General features: G+C 33.7%; 1 protein-coding gene across 1 annotated transcript; it reads right to left on the bottom strand.

Moving 5' to 3' along the window:
- Positions 1 to 7,995: 7,995 nt before the first annotated feature.
- LOC137926300 (uncharacterized) lies at positions 7,996 to 21,649 on the bottom strand. Its single transcript, XM_068769900.1, has 11 exons — positions 21,499 to 21,649; positions 19,804 to 19,896; positions 17,648 to 17,830; positions 17,020 to 17,172; positions 15,388 to 15,504; positions 13,735 to 13,842; positions 12,401 to 12,539; positions 11,647 to 11,804; positions 10,629 to 10,751; positions 9,754 to 9,844; positions 7,996 to 8,405 (listed from the first exon to the last, which is right to left on the bottom strand). The coding sequence occupies exons 1-11, from the start codon at positions 21,541 to 21,543 to the stop codon at positions 8,233 to 8,235; spliced, it is 1,383 nt and encodes a 460-aa protein (XP_068626001.1). The 5' UTR covers positions 21,544 to 21,649; the 3' UTR covers positions 7,996 to 8,232.
- Between the last annotated feature and the right edge of the window lie 547 nt (positions 21,650 to 22,196).

The raw sequence follows: 22,196 nt of genomic DNA, 5'->3' as shown, positions 1-22,196 counted from the left end.
TTTTAGCCAATCTGCGCTTGTGCAAAAGGGTTTGACTCAAGTCATTTCTTCAAATCCTGAATATAATCACCTTTGTGTGTATATAACATTAAAAGAAATAAGGAAATCGACAAAATTTAAAGTGAGCACATTTAGTAAATATCAGTTCTGGCCATTTAGAAAGTTCTGGACTTTAACCATGAATTTTCAACTGGCGTAAATTTTATTTAAAGTTTGTATAAACAAAAAACTTGTGTCAGAAATTATTTAAAATTTCACCATTGGAATGAATTTTAATACCAATAGATTGATATTTTATGATAGTGTACGTGAAAGTGATAGTTACCAGAGATACGTAAGGAACGCACATGAGATATTTAAGAACAGATGATTTGATGTCTCGGGAAGTGGCTAGCACTCGCGCCCACTATATATAAGCCAGTTAATACAATAGCTAGTTTGAGATGGTCTCGCTGCAACGCGTCTTTTAGCATCAACACAAATTTAATTTGCAGATTTTTAGAATACTGCTTTATATGTCACCGACTGTACCCAAGCATTATTAGTGGTTGAATAGGATTCTTTCTATAATAAATGCTAGACAAAGATTAGTTTAGTCGTGAACTATAAGCCTGGATTCTATGATTTTAAATGAAGGGTAGAAAGAAAATATAGGATCTTCACCCAATGTCGAGTGAGCAAGAGATTGGATATTCGAAAACATATTTACTAAAGTATATTTATGTTCAGAAATTATGGAAGTGAATTGTCAGAGATTAAAAACATTTTCAAATTCATGAATTCAATATTTATCATACAATCAATTACATTTCTGTTTGACGTAAAGATTAAGTCTACCTAGTCGGATGATAAATTCACCAGGCCTGAGAAGAACTGCCGAAGGAAACTATACTAAACTAAATGTACTCCCAATATTCAGAATTGCTTTAAATTATTTTTGTAGTGCTTTTCATAGTAAGTTTATTGACTTAAAAATGCATTCGAATATCAAACCTCTTTTGAATACTGGATAATGTAACATTGAATTGTTGTATAGTATATTCAGAATGAGATGGTATCTTGGTATGGTGCTACCGTAATCACTATACCGCGCCTTGGGAATGCGTAGCGAGGTGGAGACCGAGGGAAATGCATGACGGCCGCAACGAGCGTTGATGGACTGACAGAACGGAGCGACCGTTACTCCCTCTCCCCCGTTTTGTTTACCTAAGGCGCGGTATAGCAGTTTCGGTAGTACTATGTCTCGGTAGTTAGACCTACCCGGGTGTCTCTAGTTGAATACAGGCTATTAGATTTAATTTTACACATGTGAACAATCGTGAGTGCGTTATATATAGTTTATCTTTGCGCTGCGCTGTGCGAGTTGAATTTGTACAGATAGTGGCTGTGTGTGTCAGAAAATGTCTCTCATCCATCATTTTACGCCAGACTTCTACTTCTGGATATAGGCCTTCCGCATAGATTTTCAATACCGTTTGAGAGCAGCTGCGTCCAGTCTTCCAAAGACCTTATAAAGCCGGGCGCAAAAATGACATGAGGTACATAAAAACTCGTATAAGACAGCTGTAATCAAATAAAATATCTATTGTTTTATTATTTATAAATCAAACATCGTATTTATCATTTTAATCTGTTCCTATATTATAAATACATATATTTAGTTGTACATTACCAGCATTTGATCGATGTAAATGAATATTTTAGTGAAACAGTAAATGTTTATTTTAAATGAATATACATTGTTGCAAATATTTTGCAACATCAATGTAAAGCAAGGTAAACAAGTAAATAGAATTGAAGCTATTAATGGTTTTAATTTACTTGCTTGTGTTTTCCTTGTGACAGATAGAGCTGTCTATAATATAACTGACAGGGAAGGCATATGTTGGATATGATTTCGTCAAGTGCTGGTTTAACCTTCCATATGAATCCAATTATAGATTTGGACGTCTAATCGAAATGGACAGTAATGTATAATAGGGATATACCCAATGTTTTTCGAACCATAAACTTAACGATTTTTGCATTATAAAAATATAAATCAGACTTTGACCGTATCCATATTATGCATAACGTGTTCACATTTGAAGGTTCTACAATAGTGACTAAGAACGGTAGTGTAAACTATGGTCATCGTAACAAGTGGTGTGCGTACTTTTGTATACTTAATAGGGTACTTATTGTTTATCACAAGGAGCAGGGCATAAAAGGGAAATCCCCAACGAAGACGTCTTTAAGTGTTGCCATGCACAGTCGAGTACTCGGGAGAATGTTTGTGTTAATAATTACCGCGGGGTTAAATGCAAAGAGTAAAGTAGACGTAATTATATCGCAAAGACTGGCACATTGTACAAATTGTAAATTTTTTTAAAATCATTGCCTGATCTAATACAAGATTGATTTGCTTAGCTAATTTGAAGTTAATGTACAATAATGATTGGAAGTTTTGTTACAGTTGCCAGGTTAAAAAAATCACCGAAATGAATATTTTCTGGCATCAAAAATTTTTGTCGTTCCTTTAAATTTCATTTGAGTGTATGTATAGTATAGTGTATTGTTTTTATAAGACGCTGCTGGTCGTGTTAGATAGAGACGTAGTGGGTAGTTGGGCTATAATCCTTGCATCGATTTGACAGTTCCGCCATTTTGAAAGAACATTTAGAAAAATAAAAGTGGACGGACCAATAATTCGGCCGTGACGACGAGGTGCTAAAGAAAATTGAAATTACATTTCCGATTACCCACATACAATAACCCAGTGATTAAATCGTAGTAACGGCGTCCTTACACGGTAATAATTGAACACCAATTAATTTATCTAAGTTTAGATTCGTGTTAAGATATAGTTAAAGAAAAATCGAACCCTCTCTGAGACGAGGAATTTCGGCAGCGGGAGCAATAAAACTACTGTGCTTTCGAAGTACAAACCTTGACGGTACTTTATGATCAGACATACGAGAAAGAAATTATGCCATCATGTTATTTGAAAATAACAAGTACATTCATGTCATCGACGACTAGATGTCTCTGAATGTTTTGTCTAATTATACTATGTAGGTGATCCCAGTTTGGGCGCCAATATAGGTCCTTAAGACACGTGTATCGCATGCGCAACATGTAGTTCACCCGACCAAACGCATCGCACTAGTTCATCATAATTTGAAGCTGCATATAATGAAGAACAATTTGATATTTTATGGTTGTTCACAAGCGTGAAGAGTTGTGTTTACGTCCGAAAGAGTTCGCAGATTTAACACGTTGAACGTCTGAACAATATTTCGATTGTTGCATATTTTGAATCTATTGACTTGAGTATATATGGGTAAGGTTAGGTGGGCGTTCTTAAACATTTGTCTTATGAGAACGGGACCCGAAGTATATATAGATGTGAGATAATAAAAGCAATAGGAATTAAGTTTTTTTTATTTAAGGCAGTTTTAAAAAAATCTCGGTTCAGCGTATAACGTGTTAGATTCTCCGGCAAAATTAACTTGTCTTGGTTAATAATGTAATTGGATCTATACTCAAAAGTGTATCATTTGGCTGGAGAGCCGAATCCTCTGTATATAAATGCCTTTTTTATAATTTAATTAAGATTTGTTAAGGTCTTTTTTATTTTTTTTTAGTGAATACCAACGTAGTAGGGTATAAATGAATTTGTTCATTATTTAAAACAATAGGCCGAATGGATTTTTTTACCGTCGTAATGTTATAGGAACGTTTTTAAAGATGGATCGTGGATATTAGAGTAATAGGTTTGAATGGAGACAGCAGTTGCCGTAAGAGTTATTTATAAAATTATTTGTAATATATCTATACACTAGTGTCGTATGACAGTTCGTATCTGCGCTCGTGAGACTGCTTCTTCGGTTCGATAGTTTATGTAAAGAAAAAAAAAACTACTGTAAAGAATTGTAAATATGAAATTTCTTTAATAAATAAATATATCTGTGTCTACCGAATCTATTTTTGTGGTTTGATTGTGCACCCAAAACTAAGTTTCCTTGTCGAACATTTCTAGAAAATTCTATGCGATATGCACTCAAAAGCGTAGATATCCTGTAAAAGAAAGTTCAGCTGTAATATGTGTGTGATACGGGCACAAGTGCCCTTTCCTTATCGCAGTACGTTCCGCCGAAGTGACGCTACTGAACCGGGCATGTGCGCCGCGAAATATGCACATTGCATGGCGGTACTTGATGTTCGATTTTTCTCATTTGTGTTTCATATTCAAAGATTTTACTAATATATTAATTGAAAATAGAAGTTAGGATAATTCTTAGTAATTTATTTGATTGTGATAAATCTTGAAATAGGCATCTACACATAAGCCCACATTACAATTTTGCACTGCAAACAACGCACATTTTACTTCGATTTATTCCTATTGATTTATAAATTAAAAGTAAAATGTCTTCCGGTGAACTTTAGTAGATTATTAATGCGGTGATACTGTTATTATATTTTAATTTTTTTCTAAATACATACCATACTTTCGAAGACGAACGAAAGGGTTAAGGTTTGTGATCATGTATATTAATTTATTAAGATCATTATACACTCACGACAGTTAGTGATAATGATAATATAATGATGTAAGTCATTAGAAACATGCTAGAAGTGTCCAATTTGATAAAAACTAAAATCAGATTGAGCTTGCCTATAATGGAATCTTTAATTTAACCTGTCAACTGCCTATGGACATATCTGTCCGAACTCCCCGGTTGCGTACGGGTCAGAACTGTCCGAAATAAAGTAGGCTCCATTATATAGAATCTCCTTAAAAATATAGTTCAAAATCGCTTGCTCTGGATGCATTACAGACCGCAGGATCATAAACAATAGTTCATTTATCATTTAGAAAAATTGTTCGCGACACTGATAGGTTTCATGTTGCGGCAATTTCAGAGCTCGCGAAAACGCAGATTGTTTTTTTTTTATCATTCACAATAATTTTTAATCAGATTAATTTATTCCTATGACAATCATTTAAAAATCGTTCAACATAACAAGATTCAAAGTTTTTGTAAATTAAACTAATCGATTGCATAGTTCATGGCATATTGCAATACTGTATACCGTTACTCAAAACGGTTTCAAATTTTATATAGCCTAGAAAAAGTTATAGATTTTTTTTTACAAAAAAATCTCATTTGTACTTTCAGACGAAGGTTCTTTTTAATTTTTGAAAAAAAAAATGTTTTTGACAGAATACAATGAAAAGAAATGTAGTTATAAAAATAATAAACATGGTTTCCATTTTCAAATAACACTGTTTTAAATTCTGTGGGTAGCCCAACAAGCAGAACTAAGTAGTTTGATTTATGTTTAGTAGAACATCGTAGATATTGTATTTTACCTGTTTAGATTATGTATTATAATAGTATGTAGTGATTTTTATAATATATTTGCTGACCTGGCGATTTTCGCTTTACCTTTTTAAAATTTACTTGTTTTGTTTTATACAACTTCATTGGTGTTTTTCAATACTTATCGTATTCTAGAATAGTAGACATATGTTGTGCCGTTTTAAGTAGAAAAATATATATTTATTAAATATGGGTAGAGGGCAACAAAAAGGCACAAGAAGAAAAGCATGTACTGTATTGCGATTTATGAGACGTTTCTCGTGTTTATATTTTTTTTGGTTAAAATTTTAACTAACATTTATGGGACGTTAACTTGCAACGTTACAATCTAAAAACACAATAATCATATAATACGAGGTGGTCAATTTTAGATAAACGGTGTAATAAACTTGTTTAATGAACAGATTGCAACGCTGATAATAGTAGCTGCCCATAAAATTTAGCAGTTTCAATGGTTCAGCACCGGTTGATTTGTATTGAAGTCACCTACCCACGGGCCACGGGTTCATGTTCTGTATTTAAATTGTAAGTGACACATATATATATATATATATATATATATATATATATATATATATATATATATATATATTGTATCATCAATAGTTGTCTCGAAGAAATCCTTTGCGATAAAACTGTCCTTTGTACTTCAATTCTTACGTTTTTCATCTGATCCCTGTTTTACATAATGAAGAGCATATAAATAAATATATAATAGAAAACATATATGTAATATAATGAAAAACAAAGTACAAAGTGCCAAAAATAATTTATTGCTTAATACAAAATTACTTTTATTGCAATACAAATGCCAAAGTGAATCTTAAAATTCTTATTTGTGTTAATTGAAGCTGTTTCCATAATTTCATTGTATACAATGACATAACTAGATATGCTGTTCAATAGCTAATTCTTGAATATGTTCAGCACATTTAAATACTTAGCAGGAAAGTGAAGTGTGGATTGGAGAAAGTGGCAGTTGGCAGAGCATTTACCGTGCAGAACAGATGGCCGCTGGGGCCTCCACCTGGGACGTCCACCCAAGGTGTGTAGACAAGCTTGTCAGTCATCGGAAGACGCTGAATCCAGGCCGCCTCCAGTGCTATTGGTAATGAATGGGGGAGGGCCTATATTTAGTAATATCCGCCCTATAGAACACAGGCACATTTATACAACATTTTTAAGCATAGTCACTTATATTTTTGAATATTATCACTATCCATCGGCCATTATAGTGTTACCGAAACTGCTATGCCGCGTCTTAGGAAATCACGGCGAGGAGGGAATCTAGGATATAACCATGAACACCGCCGCGAGTATTAAACTAACTAAAGGTACAGCAGTTTCGGTAGCACTATAATGTATTATTAGCCAAACCAAGCCTTCGGTGCGATTACTACCTTAATTAATTACATAAAATATGTAAATGAAATTTTAAAAAATTCTGTGAAAAAAAAAAATTTTTTTTTTGTTTATTTCTGACTCTTGCATGACGAAATAGCCAATGACCATGTATATTACTGCAATTAAAATTAAATATAAAAAAACATTTCATTACGAATTGATTGTAATAGACTGCTGAATGAATGTAAGAACTATATAATGAAGTGAATGAAAGAATGAACACTTTGTCTATGTCATCTTTACATTATTATCTGTTTAAATTTTTAAAGTTTAAAATTTCATCGATAGTTGGTTACATATAAATACGACACATTTTCACAATTCATTATGTTAACATAGTTCATCATACAAAAATGCATTGACACTTATATTTATTTGAAAACAAATTTAACCTACTTATACATACAGGACGATTGGTTATAGGATTTAAAAGAGGTGAATATATAGCCCTTTTTCTTTCAATTGTAGTACACCCTATTTAAAAATTTTGATATAGCAAAAGGCGTTCAAAATTCATATTACTGCATATTAAAATTTATTATTGTTTACTGCCTATCCCTGCAGACGCCGCCAGAAGTTATTGTCTAGTCGCATTTAAATAAAACTAACAAATTAACGTAACATATTTTAAGTGTTAAATTTATACAGGATGATTGAAAATTTGTGTAATATCGTTAACCCTTTTCTTGATAATGTATCTGTAGAGATGCATACATACAAAATTAAATAAAAAAAATAGTAGCGTCAATTTTGAACGCAAAGTAATCATTTGTATGTGAATGTTTAGGTAATTTCTTAATTTTCGAACGTTTTTCAGTTTTTTCTGTTGAAATCCTTGGGTCTTAAAAGTCAAGTGGTATGAATATTAATGTAATATTAAAAAAAATCTGCCAAGTTAAGAGTTAAAGTCTTTTGCCTTTAGCGATAAGTTTGAAAATAGGTGATACAGATTTTTTTTCAATCAATTTTGTGGGTTCAGCTACTGTCCCACTACGAGATTGCGGTTTGACCTTATGTAATACCTTTTAAATTATTTTTTCACCTATATAACATTGGCAACATAAAATTGTAACAGACATATATAGGTTTGAAATTGCATGTTTACATATATAAATCTATTTCAAGTTGTCAATGTTGTGTTCCAAGGTTCAAGTTCACTCAGAGAGCAAAGGAATAGGCTAGGCTTCGCTGCAAGATGAAGTTAGAAAAGAGGAATACAAAGGTCATTTGGGGTAGCATTAAGAATTACTCGTTTGAAATGGCAGTGAGCTCATTGGGGACCAAAGGTTCCTGAGGAGTGACCACGAGCCAATAGACCACTGATATGATGATGGAATACGTAGCTTAAGGTAGATTCGGTGGAGTTATTGAACCCACGAATGTCAGGAAAAGTCAACGTTGTTAGACCTGTTTATTCGCAAGTTTCATCCTCTTGGGTGGACCAGTATTGAGCTGTGAGTCACGTGGCTTTAAGTGCCGCATCCATTTCCGCGAGTGTTGCCGTAGCTTTTCGCAGCTGCTCGGATTGCTGGCGGCCACTTTCGGTGAGGGCAGAGAGACTTTGCCTAAGTGTTGCCAGCCTGGCTCCAACGCGGTGTTTCTCTTTTAGCAGCAGTTGCTTGGCTTTCCCCCCTGAAAACAGTTATGTTATTAGTATTTGGTAGATTTTTACCAGTTACCAGAAAATTACCAGTGTGCATTATTTTTTATTAAATGAAAGTTTTTCGCCCCGCGTACATTTTTCTACCATTTAGCATAGGCCTGAAATCTATGGATAAATAAGTTACATTACATTTTATGTAATGTAACTTATCCTTCCTTATGTCTTCTTTCTTAAGTCTATAAATTTATTTATTTTGGTATTCTGTACAGTTTTAATTACATTACTTAGTTTATTATCTCTTTACCATACATTTTTGGTAGTTTAGAGTTAAATGTAGTGTAGTTAACTTGCAGTGTGAATCAAATTAAATAAATAATTTGGACAATTTTCATTCTCACTGCCAAACTGACAGTGCTGAATAAATCGATGTATACCATTTGCAACTTCTTTTCACGACTTTAATTCCAAAACCACATTAACGCTGTCAAGAATTAAAGCCATCATCTTTCAGCAAACGTTCCCTCCGTCATAAACAGAATGGTTATGAACATTGGACCGTTAGTAGAACGAAGGCTTATATTTAAAAGGCAAATTGCTTGACTGTTTTCAAGTCCTCCACGGTTGGGCTACCACAGTTCATAGAAATATTTATATATAACTAATTAAATGCTAAAATTAGTCAAGAAGTCTATTGACGGGAAAGAAGTAAAAGGAAAGCAGAAATTAAGATCAAATTGTATTAAAAATCACAATGAAAAATATTTATAACTTTAATATTAAGTTTTCTGCCAATTGACAGTAGAGGATGCAATGTGGCTGATAAAAATTCTTCTCAAGCAATAAATATAAATCTTTCAACAAAATATGACGCAAACATTTCAGCCGCAGGATGTACACAGCTGGACATAGACGTTTTTTGTGCCGTGACCCACCTTAGCCTTTCTAAAATTCTTACGCCCCTCTATGTGAAATACATAATTTTTACATTAAAGCGAAATGGTTAATCTCAAGTCCTCTCTCGTCTCCCGCCAGCCCGCTGATAAATGCGTATGCGGCAAACAATGCGAATCACACAACCGCCACCGCCAAATCACTCAACACGTGTTTCACCCCTCCACGGGACATCTTCAGGAGTTATGTTACACCGTACGGCGGGCGGTGCACTTTATTGCACGACTACCACTGCATGTGCGGAAGTAGCTAAATATTGGTCCTTTTCTTACTTGAGATGGACTTCCGCAAGGTAACGCCTGATTCCATTAAATGGTTAATCTGGTTACGAGTTCACTTTTGAATTGCCCACTTGTTGGGCGTGGGTCCCACGTTGGTAAACACTGATAGTCTTACGACGAATATAACGAGATTGCAGCATCTTACCCAATATAGGCAAATAGTCGCCGGCACGCTCCGCTCTGATGTCTAGGGTAAACCACTCATCCAGATCTTCGGACTCCGAAGACGGCATCTCCTGGCGAATAAGACAATTTTAAAGTTTCCAAGAAAAAGAATCACATTTTTTCATAATTTACATTTAAGTCATAAAATCCTTTTATATATGTACACCAATATCTTACTATGTGACGTAGTTATGTTCCCAATGCGAAGTAAATTAAGATTTTCTATAGCAAACCCTACTTTTTAAAAATAATATTGAACAGACATCTAAAAAATAAACATAATATGACTCTGCCAATAAATAAATTGGAAAAATATTTACCTTTTCTGTAACCAGATCAGTATTATACTCTGTTAAAAAAAAGCACAAAATACTACGTAATTGAAACTGAACTGACTAAGATTAGCAAAACAAAATGAAAATAATGTTATTAACATTGCATTGATTTTTATTTAGAAAGGAAATCCGCGAATTTTGATGGCATATCGCTATTAGAAACAAGTGTTGCCATTTTTAAGAAAAAAAAAATTAAAAAAATTACAGACTCGAACCCAAAACAACGAAACTTCAAAAATCTAACGACGCATTGAAAATTAGTATTAATAAAGCAGCGACTCAACTTCGCAAAAACACAAAATGAAGCGACGCCAAGCGAGGTGTTGGTGTATTCGTGTAATTTCTAAAAAAATGTGGAAGCAGCTTCAATGTAATAAATATGGATTATGTTTTACAGAGTATTCAAAAGGTTTTTCACCTCTACAGCCTGCAAGCACTCCGGCAGCCACTGAAGCGATATCGCCGCGGTTGGGGATCTACCTTACGAGAGTTATACATTAAAATGGTTGTTAGTACTCACGTCGTACAAGCTGTCCTCATCAGAGAGGCTTTCCGCATCCGTCGGCACCTCCTCATCCATCCTCTCCGGGCGCATGATACGCTGTCGGTGTCTTTCTTCTCCTTCTTCCTCCGTCTCTATCTCCTGACAACAAGATGTTATACTTTTGTGGTGATTGGTTATAGATGTAAAAGCTTTTATGGGGTAATGATGTAGATATCGACACAATTGTGGTGCTACAGATGAGATCTGTTGCAATCGTAAAAAATCGTGAAGAAAAAATTATGAAAACATGTAGTAAATATACAGAAGGATTAGTTATAAGTATAAAGTGTTGAATTTACAGCTCATTAGCTTATCCATTATTGTATTGTGCACCATATATAAAAATCAATATTTCAGAAACACCAATATAATGGTATATTACCAAAGTAAGAAAAAGGGTTTCTAAATTAGGATTACTACATATTAAAATTAATTATCGTTTATGTTGAGTAATACAGGATATAGTTTTTGTTTGTTCCTGAAAATTTAACTAGATGGCAACACTGTGTATGAATTTCGTTGTAACTGCGTTGTTCCTGCTGTATCTGTTATACTTTAATAAAAAGTTCTATTTGAAATCATTACTATTGTTTAATAAATAAATATTCTATAACCGTATTGTTTATAATCTGTGACTGCAGACATTGTAGCAGTTATTGTCGTGTTGCAATCCAATAGAAAAAAATAAATTAATGTAACACATTTCAGAGTGATTAACATAAAACAAAACAGTGATGTATATAAGGTTAGGAAATATACATATTCTTGTTGTTTTACACTGTTAGTCCCATGTAAGATGATATTTAACAAACATTTTAAACTGTTTACTAAAAACATTTTGTTAATATCAGAGTTGCTGATATTTATTTATTAAAAACACTACCTCAGACATTATACATAATAACAAATAATGGTAACGTAAAAATAACAATAAAATATCAATAAAATCAAAATGGTTAGATAAACCATTAAATTTTGGAATAATCAAATGTACCTCGTCCAAGTCGAATTCCTCTTCATCCAGGAACTCCTCCTCGTTGATTATCTCATCAGGCTCTGGCTCCAGAGACTCCTTGCTTTTCCGCACGCGCTTTAATATAACTCTGCGTTGTGGCGTTGGTTGTAGTAATTTCTCTGAAACATTCACATGTTCTGTATAAATAAAAATGACTCATAAGATGCCGAGTTAAAAATCGGAAACAATTAAACTTTTTCAATCTTATAAGGTTTACAACATTATATCAACCGATATATCCAGCGACTTCTCGCAAACTTGATTATACTGTAGGTCCACTTAGTTGCTTCCGAATGCCAGATATAAACTGAAACGCTTAGCGAATTGTAGTCCCTGTCCCGAAAAATAATAGAAAAAAGAAATCCCTAAAAACGGACGCCGCAAAAAAACTATGCAAGGTATTGGTGACCTTGGTTCAGCAAGCTCTTTAGCAAATTAAGGCACAAGTCATTAACTTCAAACTAGACAGAGATAGAACCAGAAATGCGGAGGTCTGTAGAACAATTAAAGTCATCAATGCAGCTTGGACATATGGTTCATCCATTGAGCTCCCTAATAATGGCATGCTTCAACACAAAGGTACGAGGGTTTAAATCTGATCTCATCTGGCGAAAGATGCCTTGCAGTGGCTGTCTATAAGCTGACATGATGATAAAACCATTCAACATAAGCAAACATTTTTGATCAGTCGAACATTCCGTTACAATAATTTCAAATATGATCCACTTACCACTTTTACCATCCAAGCTTATAACTTTTTTTGTCACCGTCTGCAGGGCGTTGATCCCACCGATGGTGGTACTTTTTGACGCCACGTTGTTAGGCCTCCTAGTCACTCCGAACATGTTCTTGATGGTTGCCACCTCGTCCGACTGGTGGACATAAACCTTATATCACAACTACATGATTTAGAAAGTTCATCAAGAAAATAATTCGTTATTTAGATGGACGACCACTGTTCTAATTTAGGAATATTTACAGTGACCGCTTAGCTACATGAGAACAATTGTAATGATTGGAAATAGGTGTAAAAGCCTTAGCCGGGAGGAGTCAAGTATAATAATTTCTAAAAATCTCGAGCTCAAAACGCTTAGTCTACCAACTATGTTCTGTTATCTCTTAATCTATGGAAATTTAACAAAAAAAATTTAAAAGTCTTTTTCCAAGTTCTTTTCACTGTATCAATGGAAGAAAATTGTTGACAGACCCCTTAGTTGTAGTAACCAACAGTAGAAGACTATGATTTGCAATCACAGCTCGCGAGTTTGCTTCCAGGGATATAAGTCTTATAATACACACTTTGTTCAATAAATACATGGGATTGGTCATTAATAAGTTTCCAGAAGATGGGCAGCAGCGTCTCCTGCATACCATAAGTTCCTTATGGACCACGGTCTTAAAAGAGATCAAATTAACCTCAGATTTTGAGTCGTATTTTTTCGATGACAGTAAAACTGATATTTTGCCCCCATGTAAACGCATCCTATTGTCATTATAAGTAACCAATGACATAGATTATACATCTGCTAGAATAATAAGAATTTTATATCAATACAGTATAGGCAAACAATGGCTCCTTTGAGCTGTTATTCAAAATAAGTTTGGCATCCCAATTAAAAGTCCTGAGAGGGTCTTATCTCTTTATAGGCTATATCTTTGAGGCTCTTATAAGAAAAAAATCTACGTTCTACACTTTGAAAGAAATGGTTGATAGATCAATATAAAGCATATGACGTTCATACATAACTTGAACAGAATCTTGCTAAGTTCATCCTAAAACATTGAAGGCCCAACCGAATTAAAAATGAGATAAAATTCCAACCGAATTATTAAAATGCGGTGGTACCATGTCCAACAGTGGACATCGTGGTTTAAACGATGGTGCCATAGCAGTGCGAGTAGACAAGGATCCTTCTAAAAGATTTTTTTCATACAAAATGTGCAGTGTTGCATGGTTGGTAAAATAAGCCCACAGAGATAAGACAAGTAAGCGCACTAAGGCTGAAATATTGATGATGTTTTGTGAAATGGAATAATTAGAAGGGAAGTAAAGAGTAATTATCTCACCATTTCACTGTCCTCTTCTTTGTCGCTAAGCTCTTCGGGAACTGCTTTACTAGGATACTGCTTTACGAATGCGTTCTTGGCCATCTTCAATCTGGTCACCTTGGCACCCTGGAATATATATTTATTTATGAATTCATATTAATTTTAACACAGTTTTCAATAGTTATTAATACATTTTATTTGTTGTTAAAAATTGTATTTCTTATTTTGATAAGTCAGAAATTATTTTCACAGGATTATGTCCTATGGGTTACCTTTACGGGGCAATGTTGGTGATATAAATATAATTTTTGTATTACAGAAGAGAGTTGTTTCATCAATCTATATTATTTGAGACAGATTAAAATTTTTTGAAGCATAAAAAATTATGACGACACATAGTCAATACATATATGATAATAAAGTCTATATATCTAATGGATTCAGGCGTTACTTTGCGGAAGATCACCCTAAGTAAGAAAAGGACTAATATACAGCAACTTCCGCTATGTAGCAGTAGTCGTGCAATAAAGTGCACCGCCCGCCAGCCCGCTGATAAATGCGCATGCGGCAAACAATGCGAATTACACAACTACCACCGTTAAATCACTTAAAACACGTGTTTCAACCCTCCATGGGACATCCTCAGGAGTAATGTTACACTGATTAATGCCACATTGGCATATGTAGCGGAAGTAGCTATATTAGCCCTTTTCTTACATAGTCTATATGTATTAGATTTTTTATAAGTAACTTGGAGTTTTAATTTGGAATAAAAGCAAATACATAAATTATATTGGAGATGTCAGAGTTGAGCAATGGTAGCCCAACGGTAGAAGACAGAGACTTGTGATTCTAGACAGGTTCGATTCTGGAGAAATAATCTCAATTAATTCACATTTTGTGTACACCTATCCCCCGATTTACACGGTTTTCCAAAAAAGTTATTTTTTTGTTTTAATACCCGATTTTATTACCATCACTCATAATGTAAATATTTCTGCTTCAAACATCGAATCGGCACAAATAACTTCGAGTGATGAAAGTAAATTCGAACCTTTGATTCCGAAAAAAAGAATGAGAGTAATTTACTTTTTGTTCTTCTGTTTAATGTATATTGTAATTAAATTTAAAAAAAAAAACAGTTTTTCTGTAATATATTAAATATTTTAACTTGTCAATGCATTCTATTTTTGTTTATCTGTACACCTAAAATTATTGAAAAAAAAAATCACAACTGTTAAATAGCAAAATTATGCGTTTTTTACGAGTTTTTCGATTTACACGGTTTTCTCAGGAACGTATCTACCGTGTAAATCGGGAGATAGGTGTATTTTATATGGACTTATCGCTGCTCACCAACAAGTTTCCGAACGACGAAGGCGATAATGGTATATCCCCTATTGATATCATTGGGAGAGCTAGTGGACATCTACGCAGCTTATTCTACCACAACTAGATATTACAAGATGTTTGCATTCACTTCATACTTGATGATAAAAAATAGGTGTTAAAACGCTAAAGCTTTTTGGAGACGAAAAAGCATTTCATTATTTACATTCATTCATTTAAATCTTTTAATCCTATAACCAACTACTCGTATACAAAAGGAGTAATGAAAAACATCTGTTAGTTTTAAACTATATCTGATATCAAATTGAATAATATTCTCACCTCAAATATATATTCATCATCATCTTCATCATCAGTGGTTTCTTCCTTTTGCTTCTCATGTAAGTTCTTCATGACTTGCTTCTTTTTGATTTTGACGCCGTCTTCACCGAGCATCCTCTATAAATATGTTTTAAAAATACTCTACTATGATACTATGAATACTAATATGATCGCTTATACGCGTTAAAGATAGTATATCATCATTATCAGTTATAGACTCCATCATTTCTAAAACTGACAAAGATGTGTCCTTCTTTTTGAAAGGCTCACTTCAACTGGTCAATGTGAATACCGTTTTCTTATTTACTAAAATCTATTTGACAAAGGGGCGTGGCTAATCAAAATAACATTAATGCGTATGTATCCATGTACGTGTATGTACGCTTGCACGTCCATGGTTTACATGCAAGAACTTTAAGGTCCCAACAGCAATCTGTTCTGCGCGCTGCATTGCCTGGCCACACCCAATTTTCCTTGACAATTGGCTCAATCGCCTGCTTTTGTTTGTCTACTAATCGGTTTATTCCTTTTTCTATGTTGCACAAAGAGCATAGGTTGGAATTAGTTGAGCTAATTTGGAATATATCTTTAATAATAAGCTGAAATATTTTATACAGGATGATTGGTTCTAACTCTAAAAGCTCTCACTCTATATGTACGTATACACATATTTAGGATATACTGAATTATTATGATATCTCTGTAACCATTATATTTAGTGACTTAAAATTTCTTTGCATTCCCTTCGCCGAGTAACGGCATATTTTACTAAATTCCACCCGCCAGAGAAGTTTAGGTGACGTGCACTCAGTTTTGCGAAGCAAGCTAAAGACATAGCACAGAAAATTCTTAATAAACACTACTTATGATCTCATATAATAAAGACTTACTGGCTTTGCTAACTCTATAATAGATGAGTATATCAGAGGCTGCCAGAAGAATATGACATTCTGCTTAATATAATGTTATTAAAATATTCAAGGTGGTATGCACATATTCGGCCAAATAATTTGGTTCAATTTCTTCCAGTTAACAGTTTTATATAAGTAAAGATATAGACGCCCATTACAAGATATAGCCCCAGCCCAAAGATATCTATGGAAGGATATACCATTACATGCAGAGGTATGCAGAGGAACCAGCTGCCCATCTTATGGAAACTTTTTTGTGAACAGCGGTAGTCTAGCAGTAATGAATGCACAAAGTGTGAATTATACAATATGGTATCCCGGAAATCGAACCCGCGACCTAAAATCGCAAGTCTCAGTCCTCTACCTCCGTTCACAAATCTGTATTGTTTATGTTAAACATTATTAGACAAAATGACGCTATATTAAAATTATATTCCTTTATACAGGTGATTGTTTATCTGTGCTTTTATACCTATAACCAATAAAATAAGCAATACATCCACCCGCTTACAGATTTTTCTAACATTTAATATATATGCTATTTAGGTAATGACTTGAACGTTTCTTATACGTGACTACCCACGTCAAATGACACAGGCAATCGACTAATAGCGACATCTATTGACGACGTCCAAATAAAAGCCAATTAAATTGCATAAAAAATCTAACTTAAGACATGGCTCATAAAAGCACAATTACATTTGAATTTCGAAACACTTACCAGCAATTCGTCAGTGTCATGACCGTCATCATCCGATTGTTTTGTCGACTCGTCCACTTCACTCTCTCTATTCTCTTGCGTCTCTTTCGGCGGCGGTCTTCCATCAGTCTTTCTGATTAAGAAGGCACCTAGTTCACCAGGGAATTCTTTACCCTGGAATATGGAAATGTAATGTATCAGTTATTGGGGTTTTAATCCAAGAGTAGTTTCATGTTTCAAACATTTAAGTATTGGTACTATTGCCACATACTGATAACCACTGGGGCTTTTAGTTTCTGGTGTGGAGGCCACATACCGGCAAGAACAGTGTAGGATTCTTCCAAAGACTTTGTTTAGGTAATCAGATAACACTGAATACAGAGTGCAACTGGTCCCATTGTAAATTTATAGGGGAAGCATATTTCTGGGCATCCTATGACTTAAATGACGATGATAATAAATATTGCATATCATATTGCGGAGTGTAAGTTTAAATTATCAGGAAGCAAAAATTATCTGCATATAATAAGAAAGCTTGATGGCTTGATAAGGTCCACGCAAATACTTATGTCATTTTACTTAAATCAATTTAGGCTTAATGCCAATTTTGGGACCTCCTGTATATAAGTACATAGTGTAGATATATCACCTGTGAATTTTCTAAATTATTCAATGCCTGCTCAATGTTTTCCTCTGGGTCATTTTCATGGCCGTCTTGTGCATTTGAGTCTCCGGTGTCATGGTAGGCAGATGGATGATCCAATGAGTCATTTGCACTATGCATTGTGTCATCTTGACTCATGTTGGCATAGTCGCTTCGTTCTTGTTCTGTCTAGAATGTAACATCGTCTAATATGACATGAGATTTAAAAGACAAATCATTTATTGAATAATCACATACAAGGTAAGAAGTTTAAGATAAACCAAGACATATTGCACTATTGACCAATCATCTCATTTTTAATTGTGCATTGGTTTCAACACTTTTAATATTCTTAGACTTTTTATCCTTAAGTAATGATTAATTAAATTTAATTTTGAAATTACATTATTAACAATGTCTGTTATTATTTGACATATTTCAGTTTTAATTGTATCATCTGCAAACACTAATGCATGGTTGTACCTTACGATATAAGTATAAATTTAAATCAGGAATAAAATAGAGCTTAATATTGATCCTTGATGTACACCTATACAAACAACAGTCCCAGAAAGATTTCTCTATTCATGTCTATAATTTGAATAAAAACTTAACAAATTTGAAGCACTATTCCTAATTTCAGTATTGTGATTTCCCAACTAACGTGACCTTGGGCAAATCATGAAAGACAGCAAGAATGGTTTGAGACACCTCCAAGACTTCAAAAATCTAATATATAAGATTCTCATGTCACGGTGTGTGTGATTGAACTCTTCTGAAACGACTCCACCGATTTTCGTGAATCTTAGCGCGCATGTCGGGCAGGGTAGTGAATCGGCCAACATCTATTTGTCATCCCCCTAAATGTTAAAAGTGGCTCACCTCTAATTTTTTTTATTTTTTAGACAAAATTTGGTTTTTATTTTTTTATGATACAGCATACATGATAAAAATACATACAACCCTAATTTTTTCACCCCTCTACGATCAACCCTTATTTTTTATTTGTTAATTAAAAACTCATTTTGCAAAACAATGTTTGTGAGATCAGCTAGTATTAGATATAAATATTATATCATAACATGCATCAGTTGTTGAGCGACCTCATTTAAAACCCAATTATTTTATGTATAATAAAACAATATTATAGAAATATCTTTGTATCGGGTTTTATAGTTGGCACACATAATTATATAAAAAAATGTTACTGAATGTTGGTAGTACAGAGACCGGTCTGAAGTAGCTCTGATTGACACATTTCATTCCGTTCCCCCTAATGATACTTCATAGGTTATAACTCATATATCCTTTCCATTTTTTGTTTCACGAGCTCTGTTGTTGCTTACTCACTAAATATTTATTTATTTCTATTTGCTACTGATTTGGTAGTAAATATAGTTAGTCACAAAGTAGTGTGTAAACTTTGTCTAAAAACATTAAAGGGGTGAATTTAAATGGTTTTTTTTTAATTTCCACTCAATTAATGTATGGTAGACTATTAAAAAACGAATGGTTTGAGCAGTAACAAATAATCCAAAGATAATATAGTATGAGAGCTCAGTACTTTACTCTCAGGTGTTCATTGCTCTGTGGTTTCAAAAAATGTCAGAATTTTTGTAGTAAATTAAAGTTACTAGCAAGAAATAATGAGCTACACTAGAAAGTTATCCTAATCAATAAGCCATTCAATCCTTCAGACAATGAAATGGCTGAAGGAAAAACAAATTTTGGCAATGTATGCACCAATTAAATACAAAGATATTCCTAAAGCGGAATCTATTGTAACAGCCTGTTATCTTCCAACACTCGTAGTCAGTTGAGTGATCTCATGATATTGAGAAAATTAAAAAAAAATATATGAAGAAAAAGCATTCTCAAAATTTAGGTAACTACATATTAAAATTAATTGCCATTTACTATCCGTCATATTTCCATAGAAAAAATAAGTTAATGTAACATATTTCAGAGTGATTACTGATTGATCAGATACAGATTGATCGGAAATAGGTGTAAATGCTGATAAAAAATCTTTTTCAACCTATGTACTCATGTCATATATGTAATATGTTTTCTGGTGCAATGGATATATTTGACACAGTTCGAATGATCAAAGATGACCTTTATCCACGTAATTATAAAATAGCAGGTGACAGTAATCTTACAGATGGATTATAGTCGTCATCGGTGAGAACACCTTCACTGAGCCACTCTTCTTGACCCTCATCCATTTCCTCTTCATTTGCAGGATTTTGTGACTGAAACATCAGGGAAGGGAAATTTACAGCTACAAACTGTCTAGCAAATTGTCATCATAATTTTATAAATTATTATAACTGTAACACCACACAGTCTAGATTATTTATTTTATAAAGGATAAGTTTGTTTTGTTTTTATAATTTTTTTTTTTTTGCTTAACTTATATGAATATGTCAGAATAATTATTATTATATATTCTACCAGATTTTGTGGCTTATTGCATAGGTCCAGGCATGCTGATGAAGTTAGAAACCAGAAAGTCCTATGTTAGACGACCTTAACCTTAACACAACACCAGGGGTTGGCAGCCTTATGAGTCGGAAGAGCCAAAAATTACAATCTTCAAAATTTAAAAGTTTTTAAAAAGCCTCAGAATTTTTTCTTGCTAACAATAAATAGTACTTCTGACATACTGACAACAGTGACTATAAGTGTCACAGAGGAGAGGTATGATGAAAAGTGAGTACAATGATGCCGAGAGATAGAAATGGTGCCCAATCCTTGTTAGTCAAGTAGCTAAACACTGAAACTAACTACTACTAAAAAACAAAAATTGTTCTGAATTGACTAATGAAACGAGGTGTTATTTTGGGGAAGTCCATCCTAAATAAGAAAAAGACCAATATTTACCCACTTCTGCACATGCAGTGGTAGTCGTGCATCAAAGTGCACCACCCGCCAGCCCGCTGATAAATGTGCATGCGACAAACAATACGAATTACACAACTACCACTGTTAAATCACTCTAACTCTACCACTGCATGTGCAGAAATGGCTAAATATTGGTTCTTTTCTTTCTAATGAATTCAGAACAATTTTTTTTTTATAAATAATATTTCATATGGAACTAAAGAATCAATGTTTCTTATCCAAAGATCTGATTGTGGCTTGCAAGCCACAGGTTACCAACCCCTGCACTAGACTGAACTGTTTAAAAAAAATTGTTTATTTGTCCATTACCAATTCTTTAACAATATAGACCCCTCTATCCTGTAGGTTAATGCCATCATCATGTCAGCTAATAGGCACCCACAATGAGTCATATAGCACTACCCGCTTTTAGTGATTTCTTGCAACTTCGACTATGCTTTTGGTCCACCTAGTGGGGGCCTACCATGCAGCAGCTACCAGCTGGTAGTTGCCACTTAAGAAACTTTTATCTTAATGATTATACAAGCCCAACGAGGTGTAAAGCAAAACTTTCTTTTGATTAACTTACTATCCCTCAGAACAATATTAATAAATGTCTTATAAGTGTGTGTCTATGAAATTCCTAAACAAGTCTTATTGGAAATCTATGGGAGAGGCCTATGCCCCAGCGTAGGGCGTCATACGGCTGAAATTATTATGAAAATCATACATAACAAGTTAGGATACATTCAAGGCTCTGTGAGATGTTATCAAAACCATTTCATATAACATGTATTGATTGCAGATTTGGTTTTACTTATGTTTTATTTGCATTACGAAATTCTCTTTGGCACCGCAAGAGATTATCGTACAATAGAAGAGGTCCTTTGAAAATAAAAATTTTATAACCGGTTGTAATTGTACCACTGCTGTAAAGGTTTGCATAACGAATTTTGACGCATTTACTTTACCTGCAATTTCAGAAGTTTAGCCGCAGGCTCTTCGTTGTCCGACATTTTATAAGCAATACTTTAAAACTGTTTATACATTTAAAATATACGCGAATAATTAATAAATTTGCAAATACAATACTAAAACATAACCTGCAAGTACAATCGATAACTGTCTTGGCAGTTTACTAATATAGATGTTGCCAGTTTGTAAAAGCAACCACCTTCCTCAACAGATTTCCAACTATTTGTATTATTTATATTAAACAAATTCGATTTATGTATCCATATATTTACTTTGTTTCAATACTATGGTTCTACTTGCTCTTCGTTGTATTTATTTCAATAAAAGGATTACAATAGGTACAAGATCCAATATTTTGTAATTACCGTCAAATGGATTAATGAAAATTACTAGTAGTAAGTTGATATTGCCGAGGACTGTGCAATAAGCCGCCTTCGACACGATCAGCGTCTTTGAGAATGTAATCAAACAGAATGAAAGCATCCTTGTTACTCAAACAATAAACTATATATTCAACTGTTGCTGTTCCGTCCTTCCGTAAAAAAAGCATTAACAAGCACTGGAAATATGACATTTAATTTGAATAAAGTTAGTTAAAATCAAAGAATAGGAAATGAGCGTTGCGATTTCTTTATGAACATTGCTCCGTCTATGTCTATGGAAGTTTTATTTTTAAGAGGTAAATTGCTAATGT

This window comes from Battus philenor, unplaced genomic scaffold, assembly GCF_028537555.1.
Source record: "Battus philenor isolate CCGP_79_NKW_IND1 unplaced genomic scaffold, ilBatPhil1.0.hap1 SCAF_29, whole genome shotgun sequence".
NCBI classification, from domain to species: Eukaryota; Metazoa; Arthropoda; class Insecta; order Lepidoptera; family Papilionidae; genus Battus; species Battus philenor.
This window is presented reverse-complemented; position numbering and strand designations above follow the sequence as displayed.

What these genes read in the sequence shown, in the direction of transcription:
- LOC137926300 (XM_068769900.1), bottom strand. Translation starts at nt 21,543, where the DNA reads ATGTCGGACAACGAAGAGCCTGCGGCTAAACTTCTGAAATTGCAG. An exon ending in ATGACGACTATAATCCATCT is followed by an intron (nt 17,831 to 19,803) that starts GTAAGATTACTG and finishes GTTACATTCTAG; the next exon opens with ACAGAACAAGAACGAAGCGA. An exon ending in ATAATTTAGAAAATTCACAG is followed by an intron (nt 17,173 to 17,647) that starts GTGATATATCTA and finishes TCCATATTCCAG; the next exon opens with GGTAAAGAATTCCCTGGTGA.